General features: G+C 39.4%; 1 protein-coding gene across 2 annotated transcripts in view; it reads left to right on the top strand.

Moving 5' to 3' along the window:
- dlgap1a (discs, large (Drosophila) homolog-associated protein 1a) overlaps positions 1-26,710 on the top strand; it is a 99,062-nt gene that overhangs the window by 36,629 nt on the left and 35,723 nt on the right. The window contains exons 3-8 of one of the 2 annotated variants that reach the window (XM_032565345.1): positions 5,287-6,802; positions 15,741-15,955; positions 18,023-18,218; positions 20,003-20,285; positions 22,732-22,856; positions 23,660-23,785. In XM_032565345.1, the coding sequence (XP_032421236.1) occupies positions 5,393-6,802; positions 15,741-15,955; positions 18,023-18,218; positions 20,003-20,285; positions 22,732-22,856; positions 23,660-23,785 (2,355 nt within the window). In that variant the 5' untranslated portion in view covers positions 5,287-5,392. The remainder of the gene's footprint in view (positions 1-5,286; positions 6,803-15,740; positions 15,956-18,022; positions 18,219-20,002; positions 20,286-22,731; positions 22,857-23,659; positions 23,786-26,710) is intronic. The other variant, XM_032565346.1, reaches the window with a different exon arrangement.

Genomic DNA, 26,710 nt, shown 5'->3' with positions numbered 1-26,710 from the left:
TCTATCTATCTATCTATCTATCTATCTATCTATCTATATATATATATACATATATATATATATATACACACACACACACATGCAGGGCTGACCCAAGCCTCCATGGGGCCCTAAGGGAAATGTCCATTCATTAGATCATTCACACACTTGCTATAAACTTATTGCATCTCTGGCAGTGCTGTTTACATTATATACATGTATAATAGGATACTTTTATTGGCCAACTGATTTATCGACCAGTTGATTTCTGGGCGCCAATTTCCTTAATTTTGGTGGATCTTGATTGGCTGATACTTACATGTGAAGCCCATCTTATCCACTGATCTTAATTTTGTCAGCAAAGGTTTATAAATCATCTCTGTCCTCTTCTGCTCTGCAGTGAGACGTTTGACTGACAGACCAACCCACCAGGTCAGGTCTGCACATTTACAGTTAACAATATTCACCCCACTGTTGACAACTCAGTAACTTTCTTGCTATATTTAGCGACATTTTAGACAAAAAAATTCATATCAGCCAAATTCAAAATCAGCAGGTCAGGTGTTTTTAAAGATCAGTAACCAGGGATCGGCCAGAAAACTGCAATCAGTGCAGCTCTACACACACATTCATGACATTCATTGATTAAATACATTTCTTTTAAGCGTAACTCCAATAGCTAAAACTTTAATTTATACCAGGTGAGTCTTTCTCCCCTGAGAATGTGGACCGGTATCAGTACTGGGCTGATTCTGAGCCTTCAAATGATTTTAACAGAAGTTTCACATAACTTAGAAGTTAATGTAAAAATAATGTTTGTTTTGGCCACAAAATGATTTTGCTCAGCAGCAAACAACAAATCCCCAACTACAGCATAGAGCAGCTCATTGATGTAGCAGCTATGTAGCCTGACATAAAAACATTTTGCTAGACAATATCAAACATTAAAGAAGCTTTAATTATTGTTATCAAACATGGCGTTTTGAAGCCAAAAATACCTTAGAAATAGAGCCACCATGAGAATCAACTCATTTAAAGTTTAAACATAGCTCACATGAATACAAATGGTATAGCATGAAAGGTTTGGCTGTTGAACTGGACTGTTTCAGGTCGCTATCAAGTTAATTTTCCATTAGCAGCTTTACAAATCTTTTACATTACATTACCAAGACACATTAAAACAAACCTTTATCTTGTTTTTTTCTATTCTTCCTCTTTCTTTTCTCCCTCCCTGAAGAATAAGTCCTTTTTTGAGACATTGTTTTGCTAACTAAACTTCTAACCGGAACTTTGGACCTTTGGATGTGCTCCACTCATTGCACGGCAGCTCATGATACTTAAGAAGCATGCGGTACCAACCGCGGCCACCAGGTGGCCCCAAGAGCAATTTATTTTTTCTTTTTATCAATAAAATAATAATTTCTACACACATTATAAGATATATATTATTGTAGCAACAAATCACTTCATGATGAAATTGTGTGTTTTTAATATTATAATGACAGAAATTATTACTAAAAAAAAACCCATCAGTTCCACTCAGGGGGCCTCTAGTGGCCTTAGGGCCCTAGCGGCTGCTTATTTTGCTTATGCCTTGGGCCGGCCCTGCACACATGCACTAAATTTACATGTGGTATACATCAAGCAAGCACAGCTTCCCATTAGGGATGTGTGATATGGCATAAAATTCATATCATGATATACAGTACATTGTGATGGGTGGCGATACAGTACAGACCAAAAGTTTGGACACACCCAAACTTTTGGTCTGTACTGTATATAGTGATATGATTGGTGTAAATCTTACATAGAAACAAAAAAAATCACATAGTAATTGAGTGGAATATATATAAGACCGTGGGAGGATTAAGAAACTGGGACTCAGTGAGCTTTACCCTGCGAGTCCAGGCCCAAGGTCACACTGGCTAAAGTGCGAGTAGTAAAAGCCGTACACTTTTACTACTCGCTTTCTTGCTGTCTGACCATGACATCTACCTCGCTCTTCCTGAGCATCACACTACGTTGTCAATAAGCATTACCGCGGTTAGCTGGTAGTCTGCAGATCTCTATGGTTGGCCAAATTTCTATTGCTTCTACTGTATGCCGTTTAAGTCTGAACATTTATTAACAAAATAAACCAACTTTACAGCTGAAATCATCTGTATATAATTCCTACCTCTAACTACTAAAATGTGAGCTAACTATGAAGGAAAAACTTAAATAATAGGTAAAGGATCAAATCTAACTAATAAATGAAAATTTGAGGTGTATGTGGAATGTCAAACTGGAAAAGAGAGGGTTTTTGGATGTTACAGATGAAATGAGGTCTCCGTGAGTAATAACACAAGACTTGCAGCCATGCCATGATTAATGCAGAGGTTGTAAACATTATGAATCAACATCTGAAGGCTCTTGGATCGATTAACAGAAACTCATTGTCAAACAGGAGCAGAGCTGATGGAGGGAGCTTCTGAAATTCCAGTTTTCATTGGAACAATCTAGGGGCAATGAATGGAGAGAGGCAAATACATTGTGATGAAGAAACTGAAATGATTTTTCCACCAAAGCTGTATCAGTGCTAAACTTGTGTCAGTGCGTAGAGGTCAGCTCTAATCAAAATGTTATGACCTTCTTGTATAAAACACCACAGTTAGTTTAGTTTTTTCTTCTGCCTTTTAACACTAAATCCTTGGTCTTCAGCTGTATTTTAAAAGTCATTTTAGCAGTGAAGTAACACAAACTCACTCTTTGTTATCCACCTGCTGTCATTTCTCCTGTATAAAACTGAAGTATGTCAATGTGCTGCATAACACTATTGTAGTCAATATTTTGCATCAATCTAGAAATGCTAATTGTTACTCAGTTCTTAAAAAACTAAAAACAATGCTAATTGTGACAGGTTCCTGCTACCTGGCAGACTGAATACTTCCAGGTAGCAGGGCTTCCGTACTGACACCAATCACAGATCAACTGAGGGCGTTTATTTATGCACATGTAGCACTAATCAAGCACAAGGCAATTAGAAGGGCATTACACAAACAAGGAGCCTATTAAAATAACAAATGCTTTATGAAATGAAACAAAAAAAATATTTTTAAAAATTCACAAACTTTCAAACAATCATCAGTGATTGGGCAAACCATGATATTTTCAGTCCAGAAACATTTGTAGGAATGGATGACATGAACTTTAATTTTATCACAATATGCTTGCTATTTATAGAGATGTATAAAATTGATGCTCCTGAATTTTCCTGCTGAGGGACAATAAATTTATATTATCCCATAGAAATATGTATATTTCTAAAAACATTTAAAACTGTGTCAGCCTTATTGGCCTTACATCTGTCCTGGCATGAAGTCAGAGGCTCAAAAGACCAGCACTCCACAAAAATCCAACTCACTCATTGAAATAGAGAAAGTGCACAATGTACTTTGAAGAGACAGTATCATGTATTTTTCAGGCACATAGTGCCATTTTAAAGCACAATCGAGGAACTACGTTACACTCTATTGTAAAAATGCTATTTATATCAAACATGACTTAAAAATGTTACTCCTTAATTTGACACGTTGGCCTCTGTCTCTTTAAAGTTAACTACCCCCCTCCCCTCTGAAAGCTAAACCCCACCCCTGGCAAATTTTTTAAAAAATCCAGGAAATGGATGGAGTGGAGTGAGGAGATGAGCAGAGGAGAGGAGGAGGAGGAGAGGACCATGGAAGTACTGTCAACTTATCCACTTTGTCACTATGTTTATTGATTTTTCAGACTCCTCTAGTGACTTTTTTCAAAACAACAATTAGTGATAAATCTAGCAACTCTTTTTCTGTTTTGTTGGAGACTTTTATTGGGACAACTCTCTGCAGCTCGGCGGCAAACTGTCTGTACTGAGCGAGCAGCAGTGCAGTCAGTCTTCTGTTCAAAACCATACCTTCACCAATAGTCAGAGCAGAACAGACCCATTCACACAAGTCATAATGTTCACAATAAGCTGAATAAACTCTACAGTTTAAGCTAATAAACAAGGTAGAGTCTGTGTAAATGAAAAAAGAGACAACCATCTTGCAGTGAACATGTTCTGCTGGATAGACAAGAGCAGAAATAAATTGTTTGCTTCTATGGATCTTTTGTACTGGGCTTAATTTTGTCATGACATAAATCCTTTATTAAAAAAAGGAACAACAACAGAGGTTAAGGTTGACATTGCAGTTTTGGGAGAGTCACAGTGCAGAAGGAGGAATGAAAATGTGGCTTTTTTTTTGAAGGAATATAATGTTCTTTTAGAGTCCTATCAGAGTATAGCCATTAAGTCTATATCAGGACTTTGGGCCATTTCAAGTCTTTTCCTTTTCAAACATTTCAACATGTCTGCTGATATGATTGGTTGTTCTATTGAATAACCCATTTTAGCTTTATTTGAGCACCAAATAACTTCATATTTGACCCAAGAATCCCTTAGAATACAGAAGAGTTCATGCTTGACTTTTAGGTGGCTGTTCAGAAAAATCCTAAACCTTTGGTTGTGCTTGACAGAAGGCACAAGGGGATTGTGATAATTTATCTTTTAAATTGAAATGTTGCTTGGTGTAGTTTTATACCCACCATGCATTCCTTATTGCATGTTATTCTAATTGCATTATCATAAAGTAATGGATTTGACATGGTAGCCAAAGTCTGACGTGTGATGGAGAGCATTGCTCAGTCTAACCTTTCAAGAAACCTTCTTTCAAATTCTAATCTGTCAGCCTACCAGATTCAAGCCTGTCTTCAGTGTTCTGGATTATTTCAAAGTAATTTTGCTCAGAATGAGGGTGCTCAGTGTGTTTAAAATACCCTAAAACCAGTCTTCTATATGAGCTGTTCTTAGTTTCCTTAGTGCTGATTAAGGAAAGCTTGAGGTCTGAGTTGTAGACTAAATCTTGTGGGTTTGACTGGTTTTGCTTTCATTAAATTCTTAGAAATGTCAGAAAATGCCTGAAAAGTGAAAATAACTTCTGGTATTCTTTAATTATAACAAATATATTGCTCTTCTACAGAATGCCTTGATACAAGAGCATTTCCCTTTGTCAAAATGAAAAGTTCTGATTGCAAAAACTTGTGTCCTACTAAATCTGGTTCTTAGCACGGTAAAAGCTCAAAGTGTCAAGATTTTAAAGATCATATTTACAACACGAATATAAATTTCTTTCAACATAAAGATGAATATTGTTTGTAATTAAATGGCTCTTTAAATAGAAACTAAACAAACATTATGAATGTACAGCCATTAACTGATGCTGTATTTTCCTTCTTCTTCTTGTTTTCTAGAGTCTTCACCTCTCCTCCCAGGGACAGTCCTCTGCAGCCATTCTCTGATCACAGGCCTGGCATCTTTCATCCATTCATCCCTCTCTCCATTCATTTTTTCCCTGTCATGAAAGGCCTGTCCAGTAGTCGGAGTCACCATCATATGGTCTCCTATGAGCCATCATACAATCCATTGGGTCACCATGTTGACCGTAAGCCATATTTGTTCGGCCAGATGGATATGCCGTTGCCTATTCCTATGCCACACCCATCTGAGTTGCCCTATTACAATGCTCAGCGTGTTTCATATCCTTCTGAAAGCAACAGCATTGTCCCATATGGAACCTTCCCACGGAGGTGTCACTCCACCTCCTCAGCTCACCATCCTGAGGTAAAGGATGAGTGTATGGCCATGGTGCCATATGTAGGTGGAGGAGGAAGAGGAGGAGGAGGGGGAGGAGGCTATGGGGGTAAATCTCAGTCTTGGGTACCAGTAAATTTTGCTGACCCGTATGAGCAACAGCCGATATTTTCCAGAGATGGCTACCACACACTGCAGTACAAACGAGGAGTGTTGTCCCACGCTGGGGGCATAGGAGCCAATGACAACAATGACAGTCCTGGGCGAATTCGCCATCTGGTCCACTCAGTCCAGAAACTCTTTACAAAGTCACATTCATTGGAAGGGCCCCAACACACTCAGTCATCAAAAGGGCCAACTAATGGGAGTGTGTATGGTGGTGGTGGAGGAGGTAGCTGTGGTGGTGGTGCAAGGGCCAGCCCAGAAGGTGCAGCTCCTCCTGGGGCAGTGCGCCACCGGAAGCGCAGCAAGAGCCGTGAGCGCTGTCGATCAGCAGAGCCCAAACATCGAAGCTACCACCACCACCACCATCCCCAGCTTCATGGCTCAGCATCTGCTCCGGGATCTGGATACTGGAGCTCAGATGACAACCTGGAACGGGAGCTGTGTCTTTACCACCCTCATCATCACCAACCTCCACCCTCACCCTCCCTCTCTATTTCCCCCTCACCTATTGCTATGACAACAGGCCAGTGCCCTGGCAACAACCCCGATAAGTATCCCCAGACTCCCCTCCCAAATCTCTCCTCCTCGCAGTCCCAACACTACTTCATCATGGACCCCTATGGGACAGTTAACGAGCATGCACACACCCATGCACGCCACGGCCACACTCACCACCACTCTGCACTCAAAGCCTCTCGGAGCAACAGCGATGTGAAATATACAGCTTCATCTGCATGTATGCCAGTTAGTGGTAACAGCAATAAGAGCGATGGCTGTATCGGTGGAGGAAGTGGCCCCTTGCTGCCACTGGGTCTTGTGGACGGGCCTATTGAGAAGAAAGGGGCATGGTCATCAAGCCTAACGGTGAGCAGGGCCCAAGAGGTCTACACCAACACCAGCAGCCACAACCAGCTACGAACCAGCGCAGGATCCGGTAACCTAAACCTAGATAGAGCTCTAGTCAAATCTAAGGGCAGTCAGCAGCAGGACCCTTCTTGCCAATTCTTACAGGTAAATAATTGCTCCCTGATTTCAGCCAAAAATAGTTCAATCACTCCCCTCCCTCCCCTGATGCCACTTTTTCTTCACCACCTACTTCTCTTAGCAATGTTACCTCTAAGTCAGTGCTGTCCAGTCCTGTAAAGCTTTGGTTTTTCTGACTTTTCAAATAAAGTCATCTTTGAAATGACTCATGCAATGTTCTCAGTCTGAGGGGAAAAACATTCAGAAAGTTCCTTAACTGGGCGTAAGCAACTGGCCTATCTAAAATTTGGCCGACTTTTATGCTTTGTTCAGCCAGTGATTGCCTATTTTATGTTACCCTAATGCCAAACCCAACTTTGAGTTAAATGTTGTTTGTATACATGCCAATTAAGTAAATTGAAATATTACTGAAAAGTTTGTTTATTTCAGTAGAAGCAGAAATGTGGGCTTAGTGGAGCATATGTTCAGTAGTTGCTTAAAGATTATTTTAAGAAGGTACTAATCTGGCAAACGAGATTCAGTTGGGCGAATTTTCAAATTTATTGAATATGACTGTTATGTGGTGAAATGGTTCTCCAAGAGTTAAGACATACACTCAATTGCAATTTGTTTTTAGAATGATCATATTGACAATTAGAGAGAATCTTTATCATTTGAAACAGTAACAAATACTTTATAATCGCAGAACTCACAAAACACCCCCACGCACACCCCCACACACACACCAAAACACCTGAACACTTACTCCTTAACTGCATTGAGGTATTATCTTATGGTTAACTCTTTTAATTAAGGGGGGCAGAGGAGACCAGTTGAATCTCAGGTATTTTGACACCTGTCATTTAGACAAAGCAGGCAGCTCTGAGAGGATCATACTCTTTGATTTCTCCAGTGCATTTAACACAATTCAGCCTGATTTGATTCAGAAGACACAGGAGGAGGCCTCAACAATCAGCTGGATCTATGGCTACCTCACAAACAGACCACAAACTGTGGTCTGTTTCCCATAGAATAGCACCTGGGCCATTCTACGGGTGTATTCACACCAAGCCTGTTTAGTCCACTATAATCAAACTCTAGTTAGTTTGCTTAGAAAGTCTGCTTTGTTTGGTGAAGTGTGAATCAAACTTCAAATGAACCTAGAAAGGAAACTCCGGTCTGCCTAAAAACCTTGGTCTTGGTTTAGTTAAAGCGAACTTGTGAGGTTTGAATGCTTATGTGGATGCCGAGCAGACCAAAGCAGGAAGCATACTATAGTGCAGGACATTCTGATTAAATACAAGCAAGACAAACACACGTAATCTTTTGGCTTGTGATCGTTTGCCAAACACAAAAGAGAAATCCTAAAACCTCTAAAATCTCACACCACTTCATTTTTGTTTTCTTTTGTGAAGGAGGAAGTTGCATCAGTGTCTTCTTCAGAGGGTTTTGATGTCATTTCCTTCAGTGTTTCTTGGGACAGCACTACAATATTTTGCTTGACACAGGGCAGTGTGTAAGAGAACCTCTACAGCTGAAAATAGAACAAATATTGCAACGTTGGTCAATCTAACTGAGACTATTGGATTATCAGGTGTGAAAACACCCTAAGCCTCAGATTAGCTCAGTGTCACACCTCAGTGCTGCTGCTGCCATGATTGCTACTCAGGATTTTGCTTCAATTAAGGTTCCTGTATAGGTAAAGCTTGATAACTACTCCTTTGCCAATGCAGGCTCCTATCACAGTCTGCTGATGTCTTCATTCAAGTTCCTTGGGCCTTTAGGTATGACCTGTTTTAAGCTCCAGCTTTGAAGGATTCCTGCTGCATGCAATTTTCACCTGTCTTCAAAGGGTCTCACTGTACATTTCTCTTTATCTCGTCTCATCTTTATCTCTTTATCTCATCAACCAGACCAGAGTCCTCTGTTGTCTGTTGCTAGTGCTGGTCAAACCTCCACCTAAATAGCGTGGCGCTTCCAACACCTGAAGAACCACTTTTCTTAATGTTTCAGATGTTTCCTTGGCTCAAAGCACCTAAATGACATGAATGGCTCATTAGCAGACCTCAACAAAGCTTGATAACATACTGAGGAGGTGATTCAGCCAATATGTGTTTGCCTTTCCACTTTGATATTTCCATATATCTGAATGAGATCTAGGATCTTAATCTTTTTTTTTTTTTTGCCCCTCCAGGGGGTCTTTTTGTGGGCTCTAGTGTCCCTTTTACGAAAGTAGGCTGACAGGAATGGGGAAGGAGAGGAGGGAAGACATGCGGCAAATATCGTCGGGTCCGGGAGTCGAACCCGCGATGGCCGCGTCGAGGACTCAAGGCCTCCAAATATGGGTCGCGCTAACCCCTACGCTACCACGGCACGCCCCGGATCTTAATCTTTTAATCTCATCAAACCAAATACCTTTCATGAACTTATTGGACACATATAAAAGTCCTTCAGTCTGACCACCAGAGCGCTATGGCCTTCCTGGACAGGCAACTCCAGGCTTCAAGGACTGACATCCTGCTACTTTTAGAAGCGTCTCTGCTTCAAAACACCTCAGTCAAATAATAAGGTCCTTCTCAGGATTCTGGAGAACTTGACTGCACTGATTCAGATATTTGATTGAAATATACTGAACCAGGGAGACATCTAAGCGTTGCAAAACACCAACCCTTGAAGACTGGAGTTCCCACCCCTGCTCTAAACTATTAACTTGCTCTTTTTATTTTTTATTTATACTTTTTATTATTATAATTATTATTTACCCTGTCAAAAAGCAATATATTCCTGTGTAAGTAAAAGATGCAATCTTTTAACTTTATTTTATATTGCAAATTTCACAAATAACCTGTCAAAATAGGAAAGTTTGTGTTGCTTCTCCTGCTGTTTATCACCCTGGTTTGATATTAATTTGTTTATTTGCAAAACCACTATAAAATCTGAGGTGTGACCTTTTTGCTGAGATGACATGAAAATGTTGAGGTGTTCTCTGAAATGGTGCTCACATATGTAAATTGCCATTTATTAAATTTGAATGTGACTGAAAGTTTAATGACTGGATATCACTGACTCAGACTGGGGACACACTAAAACTTAAATTAATCAGATCACAAACAATATTCTTCAACCAATTAAAAAATACAGTCATATGTTCAGTTGTTTACATTAGTATCTACAGAACTAAGGATTTTTAGTAAATTAATAATTGATCATGGGTATTGACTGTATCTATCCAAACTTTTCGATGCTGGAAATTATTCTCAGGACCATTTAGCATCTTAGTAGTTTGGGAGTAATATGGTGAAATTTAATACTAACACAGATCAAAATCGTACAGCAAGGCACAAGGGGAACAGGAAGCAGAAGGAAGGCTGACGTGAAAGGAACCAGTGGGGAATAAAAAAAATCAAGAAGCTTAAATTCTGAGAAAAGGCTGGAGAATGACATTGGGACTGGGTCAGCATAATCAGAGATAATACTGAGCAAGGAGGCTGAGGGAAGGTAAAACAATGAAGAGGAAGCTGATCTAGACACTAAAGGATCTACAAACCAGGGAGAAATAGTCTAATGCTGATGTAAGAGAATAAATCCAAATACACAAACAATAAATGACTAAGAAACTAAACATGATGAATAAACTGATATGAAAATACCCTGGAGGCACAAATAGACCAAGAACTTAGTAATGATAATAAACAACAAAGAAAAGATGAGAAAAACTCAAACACATGGATCATAACAGCCAAGACTCTCCAGGGATTGAAAGTATTGCACGTAACACAAAGATTGCAAATAAATATTTACCATGACCTACAATTTTAGGAAAAAAGATCTGCTGTAATTTACTTTTAATGTCAAAGTTAATCATAACTGGCAGCATTAATTTAAACATTTATCCCATTTTTTTGCTTTTCGTTGAGTTGACAAACCAGGACATTATAACCCCATACAAGGCTGTAGGTAGAACTGCACATGGTTGGAATGCTGTTGAACAGCTGAGCCAAAATTAATATCAATAAAGATACATTCTTAAAAATGAGGTCTGATCAGCTTGTATTCACAAGCATAGTGAAGTATGCTTAGACCAGTACTTCTCAAATAGTGGGATGCACCCCCGCTGGGGGGCATGGTGAGGTATCGAGAGAAGCAGGAGGATTTAAATATGTATTGACTTCATTTATGCTTCACTGATAAACAAGAACATTATTTGAGACTTAAAACAATAAATTTGTCATCACAAAGACATGCGGCTGTAGATCGGACAAGATGACAACACAGTCAACCATTGAACTGTGTCATGATTAATAGCCGTCTTATTAATAGATCTGAGCTGTTGGTCTCTGCAGCTCCTCCAGAGCTACCATGGGTCTCTTGGATCTTCTCTAACTCAATGTTTCTCAGTTCTGGTCCTCAGGGACCCCTGCCCTGCATTTTTTAGGTATTTCTATTCTGTCACACACCTGACTTGAATAAGTGAATGATTAACAGGCTTCTGTAGTACTTAATGACATGCAGAGGATGTCATGCAAATATTAGAATCAGGTGTTCTGGAACAGAGACACATCTGAAGCATACAGGACAGTGATCCCATAGGACTGAAATAAACACTGATCCAAATAATACTCTCTCCCCTTTCCTGGTCAGCTTAGGTGAATGTTCATGTTTTGGTCAGTCTGCAGTAGTTTCATCCATGTTCAGATGATGGATAGAACATAAGGGACTGCCTGGAAGCATTGAAGGCTCAGGGAAGATGAACATCCGCCAACACAAATGATTGCAATGAAACTGTTTTGGCAGAACTAAAAAAAAATTCAAACATTTGGTATAAACACATTTTGTAAAAACAAAAAATAAATAAATAAATCTGACTCAATCAGTGTGCAGATAAAAGTGTATTTAAATGCAATCAATTTCTTAGCATTTTGGGATAAAGTTCTAGTGTGTCCACAACACTGTAAGGTACATTGGTCCATTGTTCTCCAGAACTAGTCTTGATCACTCTGCTTTTCCTGCACTTACCCAACTCACCCTCAAACTTTTTATCCACCCAGCATCCTATCACCCACCAACCCAACCCTTTACTTTCCTTTTGGTTTGAAGAGCCATCCTCTTTCTTCTCCTCTTCCTCCTCTTCCCTTTTTTGAGTTGAAAAGAGAAGTAAGTGCAGAGCCAGTAGTAGCCTTACTCTCTAAATACTAGGTAATGACATTACCTCACAAAGAACAGCATTAACTGTTTGTAGAGCTCATTTTCAATTTAGAAGGCCTCTCTTCTTGCCTTTGTGTCAGTTATTTTGTGTTTCTTTCACAGTTTCTATCTTTAACAGCTTTTTCTTGTACAGAATTCTGGAATGCATAATGTTGAATTTAGTGTTTAAAGTCAAATTGAATTTCAGAATTATTTGCTGTCTCAAGTGACTTTAGTTAGGTGAGTTGTGCTTTAATAGCTGAAAACTTTATTCTTTCTATACCTCATAGACATGAGGTAAAGAAAAAATAAGTTATTGTTTATTTCACTCCAGCAGACTTATGTCTTAGAGTAATGGTTCAATTTGTTTGGGTGTGTACACGTGTATAGTGAGGTGAAAAAGTATTTGCCTCCCTAGAGATTTCTTCTGTTTTTGAACTTTTGTCCCACTTCAGTTTTCAATTTATAAAGCTACTTTTAATATTGGATAAGGATCACCTGGGTGAAAATAGAATGATTTCAAATGATTTCATTCCTTAAATAAAAAAGTTATCAAAACCTAGTTGTCAATATCTGAAAAAAAAGCCCTCATGACTGACCACTGAGCAAAACTTGACAGCTTGGAACCTCTCTTCAGGCCATCCTCTTTTCAGCCCCCACACCAGTGTGATAATGTAAAGGAGACCTTGATCTTCTTTAACTCAGAAAAAAATATGGTTGTACATTTGTAATTTTTGCAAGTTTCCGAAAGCTTTAGTGCATGCTCCCTTTCTCTTTCTTCATTTACAGATGCAGTTTTTAGGGAATGGAGTTGGAGGGGAATTGTGTCTCTAAGAGACCTATACATTAATAACCATCTGTGTTCATTTGAACAATTACAGCTAAAATATGCACTACTGAACTCATTTATAGGTACCTGCAGGCTGCAGTTGAGGAATTATATAAGACAAAATACTCTCAAGTTTGAATGTCCTGTTTAAGATCTAAAGGTTTAATTTTGTTACTGGTTGACATTGTTTCATATAAACACTCTCAACAGAGTACCATAATTAAACATATGTGGGAGGAAACTCTTAATATCTTTATTAAAGACAACACTTGGAAGCACAGTGTCCACTATTGTTCTATTACTGCTAGACTACACGTGCTCCAATGTAAAATCATAAATACTGTAGATTACATTATTTGAAGGCTAAACTAAATATTTTTTTGCCAAAAATTTCTCCCTCATGTGCAAGGTCACCTATCACAGGCAACACAAGGAGAACACAGGGTAGACCAGGGAATTACATAGAACAGACAGGAGGAAGCAGCAAGGAGTGACTGAGAATGAGGTACTTAAGTACTGGGAGGTTGAATGTTAAACAAAAGACCTGAGCTAACAGGTTGCAGGGGTGAGGAGAGAGCATAAAGCAGACTGGGGAGAAAGAGAAAGACAGAAAGTGGCACCGAGGGTGAGATTAGCACACAGGGGATTAGAAAATAAACATACTAAGAAATAATTAGACATAAAAAAACTAGAATCACTAAGAAAGGACTGAACTAAAGAAAAACTGGAACAAGACTAATCTAATGAAATAAGAAATCAGCACAAAATAATAATGAAACTAAAATCAAATAAAACTTCAAAACAACTCAACAACCTGGGATCCTAACATTATCATTATTCATTTTAATGTATTTTTTATTTATTGCTTTATGTATTAGTAATTTTTCTTGCTTTCTCTTTTTCTTCATGATGGTCATGTTGTGGTCTCCTAAGTCACTGTCTGTTGTGTTGGTTAAAATTAAAAGTTTTTCAATTAAGTTGGATTAAAAAAAGAACATCTAGAGAACTGCAGATCTGCTGCCCCAGTAAGTATTGAACATTCCAGAAAACAAGACCTGGAGCCCAGTTACACTTTGGTTCAGCTGCAGGACAATGATGCACTGTAGCAAACCCACTCAAAAAATGAAGTTTTTGAGTGGCCTCGCTAAAGTGTGGACTTAATCAATTCAGATATGGCATGACCTTAACCACGTTAATAATAGAAATCATTCAACATGACTGAATTAAAACATTAACCATTAAAACATCTGTCATGATTCAGTAATGACTTAGGAAACTTATCAGTTATTCACTAATTCTCAGTTGTTGGTCAACTGGTGTCACAACCAGCTATATAAATAATTTAGGGGGCAATTACTTTTTCACATACTTAAGTACTCATGTTATACTTATCCGATACTAACATTTGTGTTACGATCTGAAACATTAAATTAGGACAAAACAACAACAACAAAAGAAATTCTTAAGGGGGCAAACACTTTTTCTTACCACTGTCTTCAAGAATCACTGTGTTAGTTTAACTTTTCCATGTGTTCGACTCTCTTGCTTTACTGACCATCATTATAGTAATATAGAATATGTTTTGAGACTTGAATTAAGTGAGGCATAAAGAAACTAAAATGAGAGTTTAGAAGAGTGGCTGAAAGAACAGCGAGAACTTTCTCTTCTGCCCTCACAGAATAGGGCAGAATAGGGATACTGACAGACCATAGTGCAGGACATTTAGCTGTCATTACATTTTAATGCGTATATTCTATTTTAACTGGGTGATCATAGTGCAGGTTGTTTTTCTTGACTTACTTTGAACTCCATTATAGTCAAAATGATTTCAATTTTTTGTACCTGCAGGCTTAACACACTTTACTGCTCTCCCATGTTATTTATTATGTTGTCTACAAATTCTCTTCTGCATCTCAACTGCGGAGCTCCCAGCTTCACCTTCATTTACTTTAAATGCTGCTACTTTAGACCATAAAAACAGGGTTGCCAAGGGAACATCAACATTCTGTGGCTTATATCACACAGCTGATGGTTAGAACAACACACCAACTCAGTGGTAACATCGTGTGTTCAAGTCATTATTTATAGAAATGCAGATAATTGTACATGGAAAAGATAACCAGAATCTCACATGCAGCAGTAGAGAGTTACTAACAGCAGCCCTGTTTCTCAGCAATACAGTAGACTGAGTGTCAAGCTACTGTGGATGTAAAGCCAGTGCGTGGGTGAGAGGCACTGCTGATAATACTGCAGCTGGTCCTTTCTCTTTTTATAGCCAAACTGCTCATTTGTGTCTCTTTGACGTCACACACATGCACAGAGAAAGAGATAGATATTTAACTCAACAGATCTGTTCAGCCTTTCTGTCAATGAATCAAACCCATTTTCTCTAATTCATCAGAATAACAGTTAGTCTTCATTCATATACAACATAAAAGAAAATAGAAACAATTATATCTTGTTGTAAGGAAATACTACAACAATAATAAAGATAAAATGAAAGATTTTCATCTTCTCAACAATATGCAAAGCTATCAGAGATAGAGAAGAATTATAGTAAACTTTTGAGTTCAAATACATACACTACACACTTAGTAGTGCTTATAAGGCTTTCTTAGACAACAAAATTAACTTCAGTGAAGCAGATGTTTGAATTAGCCAGAGAGAAATTTCCAAACGACCTCTGCACATACTGTTCTACGCTAATTAGCCAGCAATTTCACTGAGGTACAGGCAATCTGTCAAGCCATGTCTGTGAGAGAATCAAGAGTGCAGGAGAATGTGATTAGTTCAGGGTTTTTTGGATGCTGGATCATTCTCTTATTTTTTTTTTTTGCCTTTAATACTAAGTGCATGGTTGTGTTTCAGTGTACAACAAGGACAGCTTAGTGTGCCAGTTTGGTGGCTGGAAGTCAGAGAGCAGAGGATAACACCTTCCTGACAACACTTATGTATTTTCTTTCTTGCTATCAGGTACCTCAAGATGAGTGGAGTGGTTTTTCTCCTCTGGGGAAAGAGGATGACATTCCCTGTCGAAGGATGAGGAGTGGCAGCTATGTGAAAGCCATGGCTGAGGATGATAGCGGAGACTCTGATGGAAGTCCCAAACCTTCACCGAAGATGCAGGCACGTCGCGCCAGCTACCTTAAAGCTACACAGCCGTCACTTACTGAGATGACCACACTACAGTAAGATTTCTACATTTCCTTTTTTTCCAAGTAGATCATTTGAAATAAATGAGGCATTAAAGTGTTCCAAATATTAAATTTGAAATATTATCTTATGCTTAAATGGAATTACTTCTTCTCTGCATCCTATATTTTGTTTTTTAGACAGTGCCATCTTTCTGCAGACAGCCTCCTCCGTGGACAATGGTGTTGTAATTTCCATTCAGGAGTTTTTGTCATCTGGCAGTCTTTGTAGTTTATTTGTTTGGTGAACAGTCTTAAAAAATTTACATAATTCCTCATTGCTTTGGGTAAATGCTTCACATTCATGTCGGTTGTAGTGGAAACGGACTAGCTGAAGAAAGATTTCAATATCGCATTTCTACTTAAAAAACGGCCATAAGCTCCTGACCAATCACAAAAACAACTCACAGAGTTCTGTATTGAAAGGTACATTGTACCTAGGCTCAGCAGTAGATTGGCTCCACGCATTTGTGGTGTTCCCCGAAAAGTTCAATCTTCATTTTATGAACATTGATCACAGTGAAGTTCATGTTAAGCTTGGTTTTCTCAAAAATTCAGTAAAAAAAATAAGTCCAAATGTTTGCCTTCAATGAAGAACGGTTGAATCCCTCTCTCTTTCATGTTTGTAGTTTCCTATTTTGTGGAGGTTCTGCTCTGGAACCTCTCCAGATGACTGTAAAGAGAAGAATTCTTCATAAAATGAAGAACATTATCTAAAACCCTGAACATCTTCTTCATCAGACCGCCATACAACAACAAATCTCTTCGGTCAAAACCATAATACTGACTGCTACAGGAGATCCTTCCAGCTCACAGCCATCAGCATCTACAATAACTATTTCAACAAACTTTGATAATATGAGTGCTAACAACATATAACTTCCCTTTTGGATTAAGTATGTATTTTTGAAATTTGACTTTTGTGGGTAGGTTAAAACTGTCTTTCTGAATGTTGGTGAGTGAAATCTGTCCATGTTTAATTTGTCGCTCCTGCAGTTTTATTGAACACCACACACTGTGTGACTAGCATGTTCTTTGATTTGATGGACCTATAGTTAAAGTGTAAAAGAACATCACAAAATACAGAACGTTACATTTCAAACATCTCCATGACATCTTCTGGTGAAGGGAGGTGAAAAAAAACAGAAAACTAGTCTGCTACCTGGTCATCTTCAGTTTCATAAGTGTTTGATGATGAACTTTGTTTGTTAAACTAATATAAAGCTTTTAAGAGAATTCTTCTTTTAGTCTTTTAATCCTGTATTAACACACAGCTTAATGAATTTCAGTTGAAGCCTTTCATTAAGGGACAGAATGTTAAAACAAGGGAGTAATAACAGTACAGAAGAAAGACATTGAATTTTTTGGCCTAGGTAAATGGCTATGTTAAACATATTGGTTATATTAAAGCAATATAATTATGTAAAATATTATCATTTTAATAAAACACACTTGAGCAAAATAGGATGTTTTGATTAAATAACACATAAAGTATGTAAGTAATCATCTTACATCTCAGAGGTGCAGATCAATATTCCCCTCTTCCAGGCACTCAAGTTTCTCAAGTTGCCTCTGATCAATGTTTGAGTATGCTTGGGTAATTGTGGCTCTAGTACACAATATAAATTGAGCTTGTTCATCATTTACTTTATTTTAATGATTAGAAGAAGTTTTGAATAACGACAAAGCAATACATGAAAGCCTTCAGGGTTAATATGAAGGGGTTATTTTAATGTGATAATCACTTTCTCTGTAACCAAAATCAATAGAAAGTTAGCCCAGCTGGTAATGAAGCCAGACATTGAACTCAACCCCATTCGTCATCACATCAAGTGTGGTCTGACTGTCAGGCCCTTCCTTTCTAAATAGTCAAAATATTCATATTATAAACTGAAGTGCTTTTTCCTCCCCTACTTATCTAACATGTTTGTGCACAAAAAATGAATTTTTAGCATACATTTAAGAAGGTAATAAATTACTTGTCTAGTCTGTGAAGCAATTATGTTGGTAGGTGAAGATGAATTGGACAGTTTCTGAGATAATCTGATGTTGTCCCTCTGTCAGAATTTCCACAGAGCACTCCCCCAAACTGCAGATCAGGAGTCACAGTTATTTGCGTGCTGTGAGTGAGGTTTCAATCAACAGAAGCCTGGATACACTGGATCCTAAAACTCTCCTTGACCCCAAATCACTGCTGTCTTCGCCCCAATACCGGTCACGCAATGAAAGCTACATGAGAGCCATGAGCACCATCAGTCAGGTTGGTTTCCAAGCATCTGTTACTTTGACTCTTTTAATCCATTTATGCTACTGTGTACACACAAACTTGAGGGAAGCTAACATTTTTGATTTAATTTTCATAATCTCTGATTTGAAAAATGTTAGTTGTGGATTTCTGACTGATGTTATTTTATCACATCTTTTTAATCTGTCCTGTAAATAAAGATGATGTGAGAATTTTTTTGTTTCCAACAAATTGTTACCTTTATGTTAGGCTAAAACAGCCACTATACTGTTCTGACAATGTGTCACTTAAAATGCGGATAGCTGTGGCATTAGTTTCTAAAGATATATCTTGACTGTACAAACAGCTTCAGTCTTCAATAAGCTAGCTCAGATATGCTAACATTAGTAACTTACCACTTTGCGACCTAACGGAAGTTAACCCATCATACTCCACTGATCATTTAGGTAGATAACTCATATAGATAACTGTGTGTGGACAAAGTTTCTTTAAAAGGGAATTATTCTCCCTCTTCAGGAGGACCAGCAAAGGCAAATGAGGCAGACTAGCAGTGCTTGCTAACAACTGATGGTATCGCCTAGGATGTGTTACTGTGAAATAGTATCTCTGCCACCTGGAAACTGTGCTAATAGCATGTAATTGCAATCATGAGGATGTCATACAGCCATGGTCTTCAGAAGAGGCCTTTTAAGATTTTTTACAGGACTAACTGTAAATGGAGATCCTTTCTGCCTACAGCGACAACCCCCACAACAACTCCTTGGATGATATCACAATGCTTAATTTACCCATGGGATCAATAAAATATTTTTGCATTTAAATTAATTCAACTGAGTGCACAGTGGTTGCACTGTTACCTTGCAGTAAGAAACTCCTGGGTTCAAGTCCCGGCCGGGGGTCTTTCTGCATGGAGTTGGCAGAGAATATGCCAACTCCATGGACTTTCTAGGTCACTTAACATGACTATTAATTTGTCTCTCTAAATTCTAGGTGTGAGTGTGTGTATACATGGTTGTTTTTCCTGTCTGTTGTCCTGCGATGGACTGGCGACCTGTCCCATATGTACTCGTCCATTGACTTCTGGAAAAGAGGCACCAGCCCCCCTCACTATCATAGAAGGATAAAAGTTTAGATAATGGATGAATGATTGAAATGAATGCTTTGTTCTGGGTTCAATAGGATTTGAGCTGCATCAGTCAGAAAGCTATCTGTGTGAGGTCAGTGACCCTGACTCAGCCAAAAAGCCAGATTTGATCAATAAGACAAAAAGGAGGAACTACTGTATATTACAATTTTGTAAGGTCTTAACATTGTTGTTGTAATGAGTTTCTGGGCATGCAAGGTGTGATGTCACACCTTAAAGGAGGTTGTGGCTGATATGATCACAGACAGCAGACCTACAGCAGGTACCAGGATCTGGGGTTAGCATGGACTTCCTATATTAATCTTTTAAAATCAGTGTGACAGATGACTCAGATGACACCTGGGATGCAATCGAGAGATCCCTATCTTTAACGTGTGGACTATTGAAAGTAAAGATATAGCACAGAGTATTGTTATGCAGGAATTCCATTTATTGAGAAGATTTCATTTTAGTATTGTTTATTAAACAGAAAATCTCTGATCTGTTAGTTCCGACATCATTTTATAGAAATGTTTCTGTGTGGGAGTAATTTAAAAAAAAGCCACATGGATATTGCCATGTAAGACATATTGACTGGAGTTTTACCGGTCCACCCAACTCTCCACACTCACCCTACGTGCCCACCCCCCCTGTCCTCTTTCTTTCTTTTCTATAGCTGAGTGAGGTTGAAGTGAATGGGCAGATTGAGCAAGTATGTGAGCAAGTCTATAGCGAGATGCAATCTCAAGCTATGGACGCAGGCATGGATAGCTTGGAAACTATGGACACCCTGCCTATGCCAGGTTGCTTCCGTATGCGTAGCCCCAGTTATGTGAGGGCAATCGACCAAGGATGTGCCTCAGAGGATGAAGGACCAGGAGGAAGACCTCTGCTGCTACTTCCATCCTCACCACCACGCACAACTGCCACAACTGTCAGGACCATCCAAAGCAGCACAGGTGAGTGGCGATATAATAATAGTAAAATAAACCTTAGCTTGAATTTTTGATACCAGTTTCCAAAAGAAAATAATATGGTTCTTGTCCTCATGAACCCATTGACTTACATGAAATCATTTTGAGGGTGACAGTTAAGGGAAGAGACATGAGAAGGAAAAGACACAAGATGTATTGGCTGTCGCAACTGAAACAGAAGATCTGTGATTTTATCCATCACAATGGGAAACGTGAGATCTCTTCCCATCAAAGTGGATGAGCTGGAAGCAACAACATTCCATCAAAGTAGCTACCAGAAGTTCTGCCTCATCTGCTTGACTGAGAAACATGCAACTCTGGACTCACATATAAATATGGACAGCTTTCAGACAGAACCAGGGAGAGCAGTAAGAAGAAAGGAGGGGATATGGTTGTGTTTGGGAATGACAGGTGGTGTAATGCTCTGAAATAAGGACACCGAACTGCTAGCTGTTAGTATGAGGCCGCATTATCTTCCTCTGGAATTTTCACGTTATCATGATAACTGTGTATGTCCCACCCTCTGCTAACTCTGCATCGGCCTGGGATGTCCTGCACACATCCACCAGCAGACTCCAAAAACATCACCCACAGGTCCCCTTTCTGATCACTGGGAACACCAGAAATACCATATCCACTTCAAGTGAACACCGACAGGGCATCCAGTTCATCGCCTCCCTCTCCCCTGGGGAGCTCAGAAGCTCTAACTTATGTAGTCTCCACACAGTAGGAAGAGCAATGAGCTCTTCTATGTGGGAAGAGCTCTGTCCTCCTCTTGGGGAGAACATCAACAGCATCATGGACTGCATCGACTTCTGTGTTGACAACATTGTCCCCATCAGGAAGGTATGGTGTTTCTCCAATTACAAGCCCTGGATCGACAGAGGCTCATGCTCAATCATGTATGCCTCATGGTGAGGTCTTTAGTGGATCCACTGCAACAACATCTAGCCAGGACTTCTGAGGGACAAGCTGGAGATGTCAGGAGTAGACCACTACATGTGCCAGTGGATACCGGACTACCTCACTGGCCTCCCACAGTATGCGAGCACACAGGACTGTGTCCTTGTGTCTGCAGTATGGGGGCCAGACAGGGAACTGTGCTGGCACCACTCCTCTTCATCATCTACACTGCAGACTTCTCCATCAAATCTCCACACTGCCATCTGCAAAACCTCTCTGATGACTGCCATAGTCAACCTCATCACAGGTGAGGATGACTCAGAGTACAGACAATGGACTGGTGCCAGCAGAACCACCTCTTGATCATCATGGATAAAACCAAGGAGCTGGTGGTGGATTTCTGCAGGCGCACCCCCCTTACTGATGCCGGTGAACATCCAGGGAGTGGACACTGAGATAATGAACTCTTGTAATACCTGGGTGTTCACCTGAACAATAACCTAGACTGGACTCATACCACTGAGGCTCTTTACAGGAACCCAACTATGCAAGTTGTGCACTTTGTTATTCATGAGGCCCAAGCTGTCTGAAGAACTTTTTAAATTTCTGTACTATTTTCTGTCATAATCAGTGGGTTGAATTTCATAAGAAGACCCCAAAAAGCAAAACACTGGAATGTTTTTTTTTCTCTGTTAGATTTAATGACTTCTCTGTATGGAACATGGCCTTGTGAAGAGAGCATCTGCCACTTATTGACTACAGACACATTCATCCACATCTTGGCCATAAGCCATGAGCTGCATGTCAGTGTCAGATCAATGTCAGCTTCCCATGCAGCTCTGAGTACACACAAGAAAAATGTATTAAAAGCACAACTCACTTCAACTACAACATATTGTAGCCACTCACAACTCACTTCATATAAATGTTGTATAGTTGAAGTGAGCTGTTTCTAATATGAGATTAGAAATGGACATATTCATTATTCCTGCTATAATAATAATAATTATAATAATAATAATAATAATACCCTTATTATTATTGTTATTATTATTATGATTGTTGTTGTTGATGGATGAGAGGTGAAGTGCAAATAAGTTAAGAGAAGCTAAAATGAACATAAATAAGGTACAAGAGGAAAAACAATACCACAATAGGTCAGATGACCTATTGTGGTATTGTTTGTGCCAGTGTCTCTGGTAAATGGGAAGTGCTCCCATCTTCCCTGGGAAGATGCAGAAACTTTGTGGATTTTGTTCACTGAGTGTGCTTGCTGTATTTACTCCAATATCTTTGCCTTTTGACCACATCTGTTAGCATACAATATTTATTAGTCACACTTTTAGATACAGTGTGACAGAATATCTTTTTTAGTTGGTGAAAAAAAGATAATCTGCTGGTTAAGTGGAAAAAATGGGTTGTTGGGAATTAGAACATTATGGAGAAAATTAATTTTTTGGTCACAACATACAATTTATATAACTAATTTCTTCTCTTTTTGTTCTCTCCCACCTTCTGTTTTTTATAGTATCGTCTTGCATTACTACCTATAAGAAAACCCCTCCACCAGTGCCACCACGAACCTCCACCTGCTCTACAGCGTCCAAGCCATATATCTCTATCACAGCCCAAAGCAGCACAGAGTCCGCACAGGTACTGAGCGCCGCATCAGTAGTGGTGTACAGCACAGAGACTGATTTCAGACAATCACCTTCTTCCATCTTGCTTTGTGTTAGTGTGGGGAGAGATGGGGAGTATTGTTTACCATCAACAGAACGTCACTTTGTATTGTGGTACAAAACATTTTCACAAATGAAAACAAGAACCCAATATCTGCCACATTTATCATATATTTATGTTTTCTCTTTAGATTTTTGCGCTGTTATTCATTACTTTCCTGTTTTTTTTTCTTTTTATCCTTCACTTTTCCCTCCCACTCTGAATAAGTGGGAGATTCAGGAATCCCTGAGATTCCTGAAGTACTGAGGGATCTACACAATTCAAACCTGACCAGTGATTTAGAAATTATTTTGGGCCAAGACCTTTTGGTACTTTACAGAACAATATCAGAATTCCAAAATGTGAAAAAAAATCTGTCATTTAACAAACAGAACCAGAGCAGTGATCTAAGACCTTGTGTAATGTGATTCAAGTCCCTGTTGGTGAAATGAGCTGGAGCTACCTTATTGTTTTTTTAAGAGACCAGTAAAGACACCATTGCAATATGACTTCTTTTAAACCTTCATGATTATGAGAACCTGAATACCGGTACATCATGGTAAAAATCTGCTCCCGCAAATAAAGGCATTCGCTTCTTCTATCAAAATATGTCCAAATCTGCATAGTGTACAGCAGTTCACTTTTGATAAGCCAGTGGTAAAAACAGAATGCTATTCTATATCCAAGGTAATACTTGCCAGTGACAGAAATTGTCTTTTTGTTCTAAAATCAACCAGGATGCCTATATGGAAGATGAAGGGCCCAGAGGAGACATGACAATCCAGTCAGGGCTCAGCAACTCAACGGAGAGTATTGACAGCATGAAGGCCTTGACAGCTGCCATAGAAGCTGCTAACGCTCAGGTTTGTGATTGTATGTTATGACTGTAAAGTAAGATGTGAGAATGATTTCACAGCCAATTTATGAGTTTTGGACATAACTACTTGTATCATAATTTAATGTCTTGAAAATGTGTACTACTTGCAAAAAGAAGAAACAGGGGTTTGGAGAGATTATGAATACTGTGTATTCTTAATCCTGCGACTGGTTGGTTCTGCGACTTATACTCAGGTGTGACTTATATGCACTGTATTGCCAAAAGTATTTGCTCACCCATCTAAATGGTCAGAATTAGGTGTTCTAATCACTTCCATGGCCACAGGTGTATAAAGTGAAGGGCCTCGGCATGCAGACTGGTTTTACAAATACTTTGAAAGAATAGCTCGCCCTCATGAGCTTCGTGTATGCCAGTGTGGAACTGCGATAGGATGCCACCTGTGCAACAAATCCAGTCTTGAAATTTCCTCGCTCCTAAATATTTCACATTCAACTGTCAGCTGTATTATAAGAAAATGAACGTTTTTGGCAACTCAGCCACAAAGTGGTAGGCCACGTAAACTGACGGAACGGGGTCAGCGATTGCTGAAGGTCATAGTGAGAAGAGGTCACCAACTTTCTGCAGAGTCCATCACTACAGACCTCCAAACTTCATGCTGCCTTCAGATTAGTTGAAGAACAATGTGCAGGGAGCTTCATGAAATTGATTTCCATGGTGGAGCAGCTGCATCCAAACCACACATCACCAAGTGCAATACAAAGGATTCTATGCGGTGGTGTAAAGCACGCCGCCACTGGACTCTAGAGCAGTGGAGGTGCATTCTCTGGAGTGACAAATCGTGCTTCTCTATCTGGCGGAGTGAAAGGAACTCTGAATGCTTCAACATACCAAGACATCTTATACAATTCCATGCTCCCAACTTTGTCCCACAAAGATTGGAGCTGGCCCCTTCCTCTTCCAACATGATTATGGACCTTGCTTTGTTCACTAGTGCACAAAGACATGGATGGCAGAGTCTGGTGTGGATGAACTTGACTGGCCTGCACAGAGTCCTGACCTCAACCTGACACCTATGGGACCTATGGGATGAATTAGAGCGGAGACTGTGAGCCAGGCCTTCTTGTCCAATATCAGTATGTGACCTCACAAATGCGCTTCTAGAAGAAGGGTCAAAAATCCCCATAAATATTCTCCTAAACCTTGTGGAGATCCTTACCAGAAGAGTTGAAGCTGTTCTAGCTGCAAAGGGTGAATCAATGTCATATTGAACCCTATGGATTAGGAATAGGATAATATCAATTAGGCTCATATGTGTCGTGTTGGTTTTGAAGATATGTTTAACCCACATGCAAAACACTCGTAGAAGAAGAAAGATATAAGGATGTTTGATAAATTGAGAATTGTGAAGAGGTGCGCTCCAGAAGAACAGTCCCTAGGCGGGAACCGGTACCAACATCCATGTGATTGTATTGTGGGAAAGCAGACAGGGCTTGGGAAAGCAGGTGGATTGGGGAAGGCCAGCTGTTGAGTCTTGAAAAGAATGGGAGAGTGGAAATGTAACCAGGGGACATCCAGATCCAGGGATCAGTTCAGGTAACCTGCACGAGGAAGTAACGCGGGTGAGAAAGGCAAGAAGCTACACTCAGAGACACTTAGAAATCAGAGGGCTTGGAGTTTTACCGCTACTGGTTAGCACTCTGGCACCGACATGCTGGCTTCCAGGTCCTTAAGTAGTCCACCTGATGAAGTGGAAACAAGCAATAGGTGTGCAGAAATGCCTGCAGCGGAACAGAACTGCTGCTACCTGATGTGAACTGGATCACACAAACTGCAGAAAAGGACTAAAGGAATAAGTGAACACACCTCCTGCAACCTGGCAATATGTGAGTTAAGGCAGATGAGCAAAGACTTTTATCAATATAGTGTATTTGTTTTGTCTCTTCATGATGTATTTTTGACTGATACATTAAATGTTAAATCATTTTGATGGGCATGAGCCAAGGACCTTTACCGAGAAAAGCTAAACACCGTCTGACAGCAAGATGACCGGAGCAGGAGCAGGAACAAGTTCACTGTTGGATGCTGAACATGCTGCTGGGAAGGAAAGAGTTGTGTCTCCATGCCCTGGTATTTGCCAATGAAAGTCATTAATAAAAATGACTTTGTAAGTGGGCCTTTCCACTGCAATGTAGTGTAAATATAGTTTTACACTACATACGTTTCCGCTCTGGAAGTGCACAGCACCTGATCGAACCGTAAGTTCTTGACCACCCTGATTCAGAACACTGATATCAATGCGTTAGAAACTTCCAAGGTCAGTTTGTTGAAAAACAGGTAACTGAACACCACGTCACTCTCACATCTAACAATTTCTATTTTTTTCTAAATAAATACATCCTACTTAAGTTATTTTTCCTTCATGATGCATTTTTGACTGATGCAACTTATACTCTTGAGTGACTTGTGCTCCTTTTCCACTGGCTCTAATGGACCCAGCTCCACTCTACTCAGTCTGCTTGGCAAGCATTTTCACCCGCCTTTTTTCAGCCTTGTATCTGCTTTGTCGGTCCCTGCTCTGGAGTAGGGTCTGCCAGGGCCCTACGTACATAGGCAGTGATGTTTAAACTCGCTTTAGTGACTGAGGTGTTTCATAGTCTCAGTTTAAGAAAGACTTGAGTCTTGGTCATTGCAGAAGAATCCAACTAAAATACTTACGTTTGAGATTGACAGTTTGGGTTTTGCTGTGAAACTTTGACACAATTGAGTGTTCCAGTGGGTTTAGTGATCCCAAACACATGGAATATGGGTATGTAATGGATAAAATAGGCTGACTTTAGACTTATTCAAACACCTTTAAAAAATTCCAACCTTAATCCTGTTAATAATTTGTGAACTAGGGTTAAAAGTCAAGAAGTCAAATTATTGAAACAAACTATGCTAATATTCCAAA

This window comes from Xiphophorus hellerii, chromosome 6, assembly GCF_003331165.1.
Source record: "Xiphophorus hellerii strain 12219 chromosome 6, Xiphophorus_hellerii-4.1, whole genome shotgun sequence".
NCBI lineage: Eukaryota > Metazoa > Chordata > Actinopteri > Cyprinodontiformes > Poeciliidae > Xiphophorus > Xiphophorus hellerii.
This window is presented reverse-complemented; position numbering and strand designations above follow the sequence as displayed.